This window comes from Solea senegalensis, linkage group LG11 (genome assembly GCF_019176455.1).
Source record: "Solea senegalensis isolate Sse05_10M linkage group LG11, IFAPA_SoseM_1, whole genome shotgun sequence".
NCBI classification, from domain to species: domain Eukaryota; kingdom Metazoa; phylum Chordata; class Actinopteri; order Pleuronectiformes; family Soleidae; genus Solea; species Solea senegalensis.
This window is the reverse complement of record NC_058031.1, coordinates 1,530,366-1,542,469: the sequence shown is the minus strand read 5'-3', so window position 1 is coordinate 1,542,469 and position 12,104 is coordinate 1,530,366. Positions and strand designations below refer to the sequence as shown.

The 12,104-nt window shown below is 44.8% G+C and overlaps 1 protein-coding gene across 1 annotated transcript in view; it reads right to left on the bottom strand.

Annotated features, from left to right (window-relative positions):
- Window positions 1-5,971: 5,971 nt before the first annotated feature.
- Window positions 5,972-12,104, bottom strand: part of skia (v-ski avian sarcoma viral oncogene homolog a) — a 67,341-nt gene continuing 61,208 nt past the window's right edge. The window contains exons 2-7 of the mRNA XM_044037312.1: window positions 11,520-11,636; window positions 10,790-10,905; window positions 10,106-10,437; window positions 9,672-10,021; window positions 7,663-7,893; window positions 5,972-6,721 (exon numbers count right to left, since the gene is read on the bottom strand). Coding sequence (XP_043893247.1) covers window positions 6,533-6,721; window positions 7,663-7,893; window positions 9,672-10,021; window positions 10,106-10,437; window positions 10,790-10,905; window positions 11,520-11,636 — 1,335 coding nt within the window. The 3' untranslated portion in view covers window positions 5,972-6,532. The remainder of the gene's footprint in view (window positions 6,722-7,662; window positions 7,894-9,671; window positions 10,022-10,105; window positions 10,438-10,789; window positions 10,906-11,519; window positions 11,637-12,104) is intronic.

Below are 12,104 nucleotides of genomic sequence, written 5' to 3'. Positions count from 1 at the left end.
AGACTCTGGTTTTGTTTCCAAAGTATGCTTGTTCTTTGGGGAACGGAGCGAGATAAGACCGAAAATACAAGTTTATGGTTAAAGTACGTAATTGACTCAGTAAAAGAGTCCAAAACAGCCCAAAACACAAGAGAGCGAGTAAACTGAGAACCAGAGCAGACGTTCTGACACAGGAGAGTCAGAGCACAGCGACTAAATACATGCAGGGACGATTGAACACAGGTGAAACACATCAGGGCGGGGCTTCACAATCACAGCGGCGGGAAAACACACAGTGGAAATAACCTGTAAAGTAAAACTAGTCTCGTGTAAATAAGTGATACTTGAGTCAAAGTACAAGTATCTTAGCAGAAAATGACTTTGGGAGAAGTTGAAGAAATAAATAAGTAAATAGGATTGAGTCATGGTGGATCAGTGGTCGGGCGAATTGCCTGTCAACTTGTAGTTTAAATTCCTGGCCCTGCTAGTCTGTATGTGTCCTTGAGCAAGTAAATACAGACCATAATACCAAGTCAACAAGTAACAAAGACAGTTAGAGGAAATGTAGTGGAGTAAAAGTAAAAGCTGCTATGTAGTAAAGTACTGATATGTGAATGTTGTACTTAAGTGCAGAAACAAAGTATTTGTACTGTGTTACAATTACAACACAGAGTGACTTTGTAACAAAGCACAAGACGCAGTGAACCACACTTTAGTCGTTTAATTTGAGATCTCACAGAAACTCGCGAGATTTAACGGGATTTCAGATAAATATAAACACTTTGTTACTGTACTCACGTATCTGTACTTTACTTTGTTCGAGCAGCTTTTACTTTTACTCCACTACATTTCCTCTAACTGTCTTTGTTACTCGTTGACTTGGTATTATGGTCTGTATGTGTTACACCACAGTTTTCACCCATTCACACGCTGCAACATGAGGTTAAGTGTTTTGCTCAAGGACACACATATAGACTACTATATAGCCAGGAATTGAACACACATCCTTCCAGTGTGAAAGACAACTCGCCCTAACACTGAGCCACCATGGCTCAATTCTAACTCCTCACTTTTACTTCTGATATAAAATGTACTTAAAACTTTTATTTCACTAATATTATAAAAAAAGTGACTTCAACTTCTACCAAAGTCATTTTCTGGTAAAATACTTGTACTTTTACTCAAGTATCACTTTAAAGTACTTTATACAAGACTGTATATATATATATAATAATGCAAAAAAAAAAAAAAAGAATCAACTAGACTTAGAAGAAGTTTTAGTTCTAAACAAAAGTACGTAACTTCTGTTCACACTGTTCAAACATAAGCATCAAACATGTTCAATACTTACGACTTAGGACCAAACTGGGACCAGAATCTGCCCAAAGAGCCTCTGTGTGTGTGTGAGACAGAAGCTTCAGGAGTTTTCTGCTCAAACACTCCTGCTTCAAATCAGTGGCTCGTTATCAGGCTTCTGCAGCGATGAGCTGACATTAGAATCAGGGAAACCTGAGAAACCCTGACTTACACATCCTAGTTCCAGGTCACAAAACTAAAATATAACTCTTTAATGAAAACAAATCACACCAAAAAACAGTTATTGACTCAGTGTGATTATATACACATACACACAAAGACAAATCTAACAAGTATAATGTACCAACTGTTAATGATGTGACAGGTCAGTAAAAAACAAACAAGGAAAAGTCAAGTTTGAGCAAGTTGTTGTTCTGATTCAGCATTCACAGACTGTTTGTGATACTTATTGTGCTATTTAAATGTGTGTTAATGGACAGTTACTTGACAGCAATTATAACTTGCGACGCATTTCATAATTTGATAACGCCGTTGATGTTTTAATGTTCCAGAGACGTCTTTTCCATTTCCTGTTAATGCAGCAGCCCGTGTGTCCAGAGGGAGGAGGAAGTGTCAACAGTACATTAACAAACACTGAGTTCTTCTCAAGACGACCAGAGGAAAAAACAACAACAAATCCATTATTATTATTATTAGAGATGGATGAACCACACACACACACACACACACACACACACACACACACACACACTGGTTTCCATGACTTCAGAGGTCATTGACTTACATTCATGACCTGGAGACACTCACCTCTGACCTTAACTATAATTACCACTGACCTTTACCTTAACACAGGGAAGTCACACACAGTGCAGTGTGATCTCCAGTGAAATAAAAGCATCATAACCGATAAACGACAAGAAGTCCAAATGTTTTCCTTTGCTTTACATTTAACGACGTAGAAAACACCTGAAATATAAGAGTATTATGACTCTTTACCAATTTACAAATGACTTCTAATTCTAATGATTCATCCTCCACATGAGGGTCACAGGGGGAGATGTGGACAGATCACATGGAGGCTTCTTCACTGCTAACCACTACACCAACCGCGCGGCCTAGATTCTTTTCCCATATTCATCCTGCGGGCCGGACCAGTTCTACGTTTGACTGCCCCTGTCTTAACCTAACCCTTAAACTAGGTCTTAACCCTGAAAAGGCCCTTTAAAGTTGTGGGACAAAGACAAACTGTCCTCACTAAGGCATGAATACAATAATCAGAGAGTGCAACAGTCGATCTGGACAAACAACTTTATTTCTGGTAATGCATCTATACACTGTACATTCAGTCAATGTAGTATATAAGCATAGCTATTTTCAAACATAATCTCATAAAGTCCTTTACTTTACAATATAGTCCGTGTCGCGAGAGAAGGAGGGAGGGGACGCTGTCGAGGGACGAGGTGTGGACAAGATGAGGGGCGGGGGACAAACGAGGGACAGAGATGAAGGAGCCAAGCTTTTTTTTTTTTTCCATACTGTATATGTGGTATTAATAAATGGGAAAGCTTACATTTACCTCTTAGATAAAAATATTTCTAGAATTGTAAAGTTTATATAGTATTAGCAGCAGCACAGGGCTAAAGGGGTACATGAGGATTACAGGTGGTGGTGGGGGTGGGGGTGGGGGTGGGGGTCAAGGGTCGGGGGACAATCTGCAAGTGGCGTAGTCACATTTCCGTGAGCCATACTGTAGGTCTGCTATCTGATACTGAACATACTGTTAAAAAATATATATGAACTGGTGAAAAAAGGTCATTCCATATAAAGACTCTACAGTAAAAAAAAGAATGAAAAGAAAATGGAGTAACATGTTTATGTCGGGAATTATTCTCTTACGCACAGCATTCACTGCTTCTCAAACATCTCCGTTAAAAACACAAATTCCCAGAAAACAAAAAAAGACAGTTATTGTAAGAAAAGAGTTCTTCTCCAAAAGGAAACACCATGTACATATATTATACAATATCATAACATGAAAAGAAACCAAAAAAACATATTTACATTTGAAAATTCTTATTCAAATCTTCACACTGGCTAGTATTCGTCTATTAATAATGGACTGTTATTGCTGCTTTTACTGTCCATGTTTGTTTGTTTGTTTGTCTGTTTGTGTTTTTTAGCAAAATGATTCTCCTTTAGAAAACAAGACGTGGTTAAACAGCTTTTTTCTTTTCTTTTCGAGCGCGCGGCGGGAGAGAGCAAAAGAGCCAATGTCGTTATCGCCTCCCTTCTTTGTTTTTGTAGAAAACCATGAGTAAAGTAAACGACACGCAGGCTGTCAGCGCTTTTTTTTTTTCTTTTTCTTCGAGTGTAAAAACAACTACAAAATGTACCAATTTTTTTTTAGGTCTGACAAAAGTCACAGATGCAGTGTCGTCCTCTGAGATAAGAAACAGGCTTTGTTTTTTTAGCATAATAATAATAATAATAATAATAATAATAATGCCCCCTCCTTTATTATCCCGCCTCAGGAGCGCTCCGTCAAACCGGGAACAAACACGTACGTGGTTGTTTTTATGTACAAACCAAAGTAACAATTGACCGAAGCGAGTGGCTTTTCTTTCTCTCTCTCTCTTTCTTTTGTCTTCTATAAAAAAACGGTTCAAACATGCACATCGTTGACTTCAGACGAATAAAAAAAAAGCAGTTGTTCTCGGCGTTTGCAAAAAAAAAAACAGAAGGAAACTTTGTAAACTGGTTGTTTTTTTTAGGAATACTGATAAAAAAAGAGCTGCTGAGCGACGGAGTGGGGGCGTTTTAATTTGAAAAAAAAAAACACCCTGCAAACAGGAAGTTAATAAGAGGCCCCGCCCCCAACGGATTCACCCCTCAGTTTTCCTACTCTGGAAACCTTTCGCCCACGTCCAGGCACTTGAGGTTGTCCAGCATTGCATGAATTATATATATATATATATTTTATTGTTTTATTTATTGATTTTTTTGCAAGTGTGAAGTTTCATTTATTTGTTTTCTTTTTTTTCTCTTAAGAACAACATATGACGTGTCACTTCTTCCTCTTCTGAATAAGATAAATTGCTTTATGTTGCATAACACAAATGGAAAAAAAAACAAAGAAATAAAAAGTAAACCCTTACATGTACAGTATCAAATGCCCAATAACTGACTGACTATATTATGTATGGCAAAACTTTCTCAAAGTTCATGCATAAAAGAAAAAGAATGAGTTTTCTATTGTGTGGAAAAACAGAAGTGAACATAACAGACGAGCAATAAAAATATCTCCACGTTTTAAAAAACAACATCAACAACCAAAAAGGAGAAAAAACAAACAATTAGCATTAACACAATGTACATTCTGATTGCATTGTACCCACTTTTTTTTATTTTTTATTTTTTGAATAAAATCTGATTTGAATATTATGATTTCTCTTCAGGTTCCTATAAAATAAAATAAAAATAAAATAAAACCCTGATGATGTACAGTATATGAGGATGGTTACTTATTTTTGTGTAATTTTGTTATAACCAGGTGGCGAAGCATCAGCTCTTTTACAAAAACAACCTCAGACTGCGTCAGCAAGCAACAGGTAGAGCCTTGTTTTTTTGTTTTTTTCTTTTATTTACAATACTTTTTGCCTTTAGAGGAAACAGAGCAACTGTGTTTGTTTGTTTATTCAAGATGCATAATAATAATAACAATAATAATAATAATAATGATGATCAATAACAACGTCACATATAAGGTGATGTTCTGGAAAGGAAAAGGCTGTCGGCGATAGTGGGAGAGTACAACGCGTTATTTCAAACAGTATTTTTGTTATGACAAAGTGCGATTCATTATTGTAAAGAAAATAAAGGAGAAAAAAACAAAAAAAACATAATATTTATATTTACATACTTTAATTTAATGAACATGAACTTTTGTTTTTGTTGGTTTTTTTTTACTGCGGTTCTTGCTAGGGGGCGCCACACCCGGTCCCCGATGATGTCATGGTGTCGACTGGAGTAAGAAAAACATGTCGTCATTTAAACGATGGTCGAGTCAAATGTGTGTGTGTGTGTGTGTGTGTGTGTGTGTGTGAGGATGTTTCTCCTGGCATAAACACTGACCTTGTCAGGACCAGTCGTCCTCATGGAGACCAAAAACTTGGTCCTAATGAGGCAGAAACCTCACTTCTGAGGAACTGTGGTTAGGTTAAGATTAGGGTTAGGGATTAACTGGTTATGGTTAAGGCTTCGGTTAGGCCGTGGACGTCAGTGTGTGTGTGTGTGTGTGTGTGTGTGTGTCTGCTGGACTTGGTATGATCGTCCAAAACAAGTGCTCGCTCAGAAAGGTGCCTTCAATGCGACATGTTTTTCTTTCCAGGGTCCAAACCACGGGTTTAACCACCAGTGCAAGCCACGCCCCCTCCCTCCCTGCTCAGAGAACTCCATCATTTCTTTCTTTCTTTTATGAAACAACAGCAGGAGGGTAACATGGGTCACCCCGAGTGGGCACTGATTGCTTCCCGAAGAACCGACAAAACCACGGTGGTGTCGCTGTGGAAAGTTCATCTGTGTGTGTGTGTGTGTGTGTGTGTGTGTTTTTCTCTTCTAATGTATTTGAATCTTTTCCGTTTTTTCCATCACACAGAAATGTAACTGTGTCTTCTTCTTTTTGTCTTTACACATCGCTATGTAGTCTCTTAAATAGCTTATAATTGTCTTCAAAATCCTCCTCCGACTGCGTGAGCGCCGCCCTGCTGGCCGCACACCACAAACAAGCCTCACTCGTGATAGAAAATGATCGTCTTTCTGCATCAACGTCTCCAAAAGTCTTTTGTTGTTTAGTTTGTCAGACGATCGACAGGCACAGTGTTGTGCTCTGTGTGTGTGTGTGTGTGTGTGTGTGTGTGTGTGTGTGAGTTTCTGTCAGTGTGGAAGGTGCGAGTCAGTGATTGATTTTGAAACACATGCTTCCATGTTTGCAGAATTTAGACTTTTGTTGTTTCCAGTTTGTGACTGTTCGTGGAGGAGGAGGAGGAGGAGGAGGAGGAGGAGGAGGAGGAGGAGGCTCCTCCATTTCTTCTCTCTGAGGAAGAGTCTCTGTGTCCCGGCCCAGAACACCTGGGTGAGGTTATGGTCTGATTTGTGCAGGTGAAGTTTGAGAAGAGGGTGACGGACGGACGGGGGGGAGGTGACATGTCGTGGGAGGGTGAGCGTGGGTTGCCGCGGGTTACTTGTCCGCCGCCGTGTCCTTGGTTGTACCGTCTTTGTCACTGTTGGATTTGGGCCAGAGCTGCTGCTGTAGCTCCTTCACCACCCGCTCCAGGTGCTCCCGGGCCTCCCGCTCCTGCATCAGGTCCGCTCGGAGCTGCTCGCGGTCGGCCTCGGCGTGCTGCAGCTTCATCTGGAGGTCCTCGATCTGGTGAACACATGGCAGGAAACAGATGAAATCGTGCGACACGGCGGAACTAAGTCACTCATGTACGCCTTAACTACACGACATCATATAACCCACGGTCACGCGGTCCAGTCAGTTTCATGGATGTGAGATCAAGCGACAGCTTTCAAACGCCTCTATAAACACTTCATTTTTACCATTATATCGTATTTTCCTCCACATTTCCCAATTTTCTTGTTAATATTTGACTCATGTCTTGTTTCCTTATTTGCACGTTATTTTGGGATTTCTGAAGACGCCATATTTGATGACTATCACTGAATGAAGCGCGGCGTGTGATAAACCAAAGTTCTGCCCACAGATTATCTCGGTGGTTTCCTTGATTGTGTAAAAAAAAAAGTTTTCTCACTTGGTCAAAACAAAGAGTTCAATTTTTAAGACAACGATGGCGTCAGTTTCACCAAATGAAACTCTGAGAGCGCGATGAAAACACTGGAAGCTTCTGAAACGTCTGCAACATCTGTGATGTGCTCTCTGCACGCACACACACACACACACACACACACACACACACACACACGCACACACACACACACAGTTGTGGAGCACAACTCCCTCTTGTTTTGTCTAATCTGCATTTCCCATGGTGCCTGGAGGAAGCTGACGTCTCTTCCTGTTTCCTCTCGGTGGGGGACTCACACGTCTGTGCAGTTGAAGCTACACCCATTTATTTTTGACTGTGGAAGAGGAAGTGTGTGTGTGTGTGTGTGTGTGTGTGTGTGTGTGTGCCCTTCTCCTTTGCTGACCTTGAGAGGATTTGAGGGAGTGAAACACTGTAATTACTCTCAGGCTGTCGTCTAGACGTCCCACCGTCACTCACACACATCACACTGCTGAGATCTCGTGTGTGTGTGTGTGTGCGGCGTTTCTCGGAGATTCTTAAAAAAAACCACGGCACTGACCTGTGCCGAGTATTTGGCGCGGAGCCGTCCGGCCTCGCAGCCTTTGTCGCAGACCCTCAGCTGCCGAGCCTGCTCCAGCTCCCGCTTCAGGCGGATCCGCGACTCGTTGGCTTCCTTCATCTTCTTCTCGCTCTCGGCGCGGAGGCGCTCGATTTCCTTCCTCAGGTTCCGCTTCGCCTCGGTCGCCTCTCGCAGCTTCTCCTTCTTGGCCACTCGCAAAAACTCCAGCTCCTGAGCAGAAGAAGACGGCGGCGGCGACGGCGGTTTTAATCAATCAGTAAAGTCAAACTGAAATTGACACAAGAGCTGCTTATGCAACAGTTATGAATGCCAGTGGAATGTGACTTTGAGTCACTGTGACTTATTACAGGAGGGCCACAGTGTCCGTGTCAGTGTTTACACTAAAGCCAGTCAGAGGTTAGGGCAACGTGTGCGCTGACAGAAGTGAGGTTTCCTTCCTCTGAATCACTGAAAGAGCCTGAGTGTGTGTGTGTGTGTGCGTGTGCGGTAACACACCCAGCGTCTTCTCATGGGAACCGAGCAGTTGAGACAAACATGTCTGTCACCAATCTTTGTTAGTTCCCACAAAAAGAGTGAAAAGAAACAATCCCATCACACCCTTTACTCTGCAGAGGCTTTATGCAAAAGAACTGTCTAAACAGCGTCAGGGTTACACTTAGTTCATCTAAACAACAGCAGCAGCAGCAGCGGCAGCAGCGGCAGCGGCAGCAGCGGCAGCGGCAGCAGCAGCAGCGGCAGCAGCAGCAGCGGCAGCAGCAGCAGCAGCAGCAGCAGCTTTGTTCATGGAAATCTGCGTTCACTTCACTTGTGGACGGATTATTTTGTCGTTTTCACCGGTGGAAAGTGAAAGTGCAACACTGCTGCTGCTGCTGCTGCTGCTGCTGCTGCTGCTGCTGCTGCTGCTGCTGCTGCTGCTGCTGCTCAGGACACTCTCTGTGCTGCTCGCCCACACGCAGACGCCTTCGCCGGCATTTCCTTATTCTCAATCCAAGACCAAAAATAAAAATGGAAGTCTGGCCTTTTCCCTCTGCAGCAACATCCGCTTGTCAATTGTTATCACTTTGCCAACTCACGCTGAAACTTCGAGGACAGATAATGACTCCATATCAACTTCTGCATTTCACTGATGTCTGCGCTCCAGTCATTTCCTCCGTGTGCCAACTTTGAAAAGTTTCTGTCTGATTTCAGCAGCTAACGTTGGGAAATCCCTTTAAAGCAGTGACACATCACTACAATGACTTTATATACAATTTAATACACGGCAGTGTGAGAACAGCGACACTGAGTCACCCGTCTGGCAGCTCTGAACACTGATATCAGGCTGTTGCTATTGGCAACGACAGCGGGAAGCATGAGTGAATCGCTGTGTGCGTTAATCCCAGCTGAACTCTTCACAATTATTTGCTTTCAGCACAATTACGTCGTGTGTAGAAAGTTACTGACACTGAGACGACGCTGAGACGACGCCGAGCGCGTTACGACAAACGTTTAAAGCGCTTCGATCTGTGCTCGGTGGAGACGAGAGGAATGTGTGTGTGTGTGTGTGTGTGGAACGTCAGGCCGACGTGAACCTTCACTTTGTCATGAATGGAACCTTAGGCATGTGTGTGTGTGTGTGTGTGAGTGAGTGAATCTGATGCAATAACTGATGAGAGACAGACACCTGCCCTCTCTGCCTCTACAGAGTTCAGCTATACACACAAAAGCCCGCGTGTGTGGCAGCCTTGCTGCAAACACACACACACACACACACAGTGAAAACCTGTCTGCCGCTCACACACGTGACACTTGGCATGCTTGTGTGTGTGTCTAAGCCTCTGTTTTGGTTTTCCAGTTGTTTGAAGGTGTGTCCTGACATTCCTCACGAGGCTAAGTGAGCAGCCTGTTCTGCCAAACTCCACTAATCACAGCAGCTTAATTAGCGCTCGACACATGCACATTAAACTCTGAGATGACAATGTTCTGGATCCGCCCCTCTGTGACCGTACCTGCTGGAGACTGCGTTTGGCCTGCAGAGCCGAGCCCAGCTTCTCCTCCTGTTTCACCCTCATCTTCACAATCTCGTGCAGGAACTTCTCCTTGGACTCTTTGGAGTCCAGGCCGCTGTCCAGCGCCTGTCTCAGGCTCTCCAGCTCCGTCTCCAGCCCCAGCTCTGGGGGAGTCACCGCGGCGGTGAGCGGCGCGGCGGTGGGTGCGGCGGCGGTGGCGATGGGAGGCGTGGTCTCGGTCGGCGTGGCAGTGCAGATTGGCCCCTGGGCGCACGGCGAGCTCAAGTCCTTGGCTGAGCTGCTGGACGAGGTGAAAGACGGTGACGACAGCGAGGACATGGATGAAGTAACTGTTGGGACAGAACGGAGACAACAGGGTGAGCTTTGTGGAAAGAACTTGAATGAAGCCTGGCTCATGAGAGTTCTCGACTTACACTCGTCACGACTCTCCACTTCGATCTCCACCTCAGAGTCTTTGTCCTCCTGAGGCGGCGGCGGCGGCGGTGGAGGCGGTGGAGGCGGAGGCGGCGGCTTGCTGGCAGTGAAAGGCGGAGGACACGTGGCCTCTGTTGCCTGTGGATGGTGCTCCCCCGTGGCTCTTCTCTTGCGGGGCCTCGAGTTGGCGCCTTCCCCCGGCGCTTCGCCTCCATTGGGGTGGGAGGTGCTGGGTGCTGATGGGGACATGGGACCCATCTTCCCCAGAGGCAGCGGCGTGAGGGCCACATTGGGGGCCACGCCGTTTTCCAGACTCTTGTAGTTGTAAAAGCTGAGGTGAAAACAGAGCGTTGTATTATGACACTTACATCCCCGCATCGAGGCGACGCCAGTAAATCACTGTCACGCTCCACTGGACGGCACAGAGACATTTAAATAAGAAGGACCTGCAGCTGTTTCCTCCCACTCCATGAGAAACTGGGCCAGATCTGCCGTGATGATACATTATGAGTGTGTGTGTGTCAAATGTGTTTGAATGGTGGCGTGTGGGAAGCTGTGGTACAGTCAGACTTGACCTCTACGACCCCAGCGAGGGAGTGTGCTGTGGGTGAGCTCATTAGACCCAGTGACGCAAACGGCACAAAAACACCGTGTCTCTCCGAGTGTCTCTCACTGCTTCTCACCTGTCTCTCAGCAGGGCCAGAGGGTGAGTGGAGGGCTCCTTCTCGCCCGCAGAGATGTGGGGAGACCAGGGCCTGAAGGCTGAAGGCCTCTGTCTGGGCTGAATGCAGTTCACACCCTGAAAATGAACAAACATTAGATTTTCAACAGGATTAGGATTAAGTCTGTTGCGGTAATCACAAACATTCTAACACCACGTTAGGAACCAAGGAACGAGGACGAGAAAACCACGGCCACAACCACATCACACAGCCCGGCCCAGGCTGAACACTTCCTGTTCCTGTCACCACTGCTCTCTGTGACTCCACCACGTTGTTTACTAGGTTTTCAGCACATCTACAGCGTTTCAGCGTCGTTCGCTTCGATTCGTCTGGATCCTTCACAGGTAATTGATTAAACGAGTATGAATGGGCCTGTCGTCGTGACAGCAGCTGTGGATCCTGTTGTGTCATGTGACTGCAGTGTCACTATTACTATTAAAGGAGTATTGATCGTCTCGAGGGACATCCATCACGATATTGAGGTTATATTCTGTTACACTGCTCTTTCAAACTTGGCTCCATCTCAGTAAGTGAATCTGTGGGGCTCCGGGGATCCACAGTTACCCCCCACCCCCCCCTTCCCCCCGTGAGCACAGCTTGCCAGATTCTAAATTTAAATTCTACCCTCATCTGAAAACTTCCATAGAACGTTATGTGATATCTCTCTTAATTATCGCTCAGCAACACCAACCTTGGCGGAGGCAGACAGGGACTGCAGCCAGTCGTGCTGCTTCTCTTTGTCGGCCAGCGAGGATTGCAACGGGAAGTCTTCGTGTTTGGACTTTTTCATGGGGGCGGGGTCTGACGGCTGCGAGAAACAAAAAAAAAGGGAGAAGTTTTGATTTATTTTATATCTCACACACACACACACACACACACACACAATCAAAATAAATCACAAATGTCAAACAGGTTTGAGAGTGTAAACACGGCCGAGACCATTGGTTTTCCCACGTGATACGAAGCACAACAGGTTGCCCGGTTGGCAGCCGGCTCCGGGTCGTCACACTGAAACATCAGTTCACTGCAAACGTGTGCGACTGTGCCACACACACCAACAACTGTGTGTGTTTCACTGTGTGTGTGTGTAAAAATGCCTGATAGAGGCGTGCCAACGGACGCATCTGATAGCTGGAAGTGTGACTATGTTTAAATGTAGGTGTGGTGTTGACTTTGTGTGTATTTGTGTGTCTTTCTGAGGCTCAGGAAGTTGTGCACACGCACACGCGCACACACACACACACAAATCATGTTTGCTCATGGGCAGCCAAGAGAT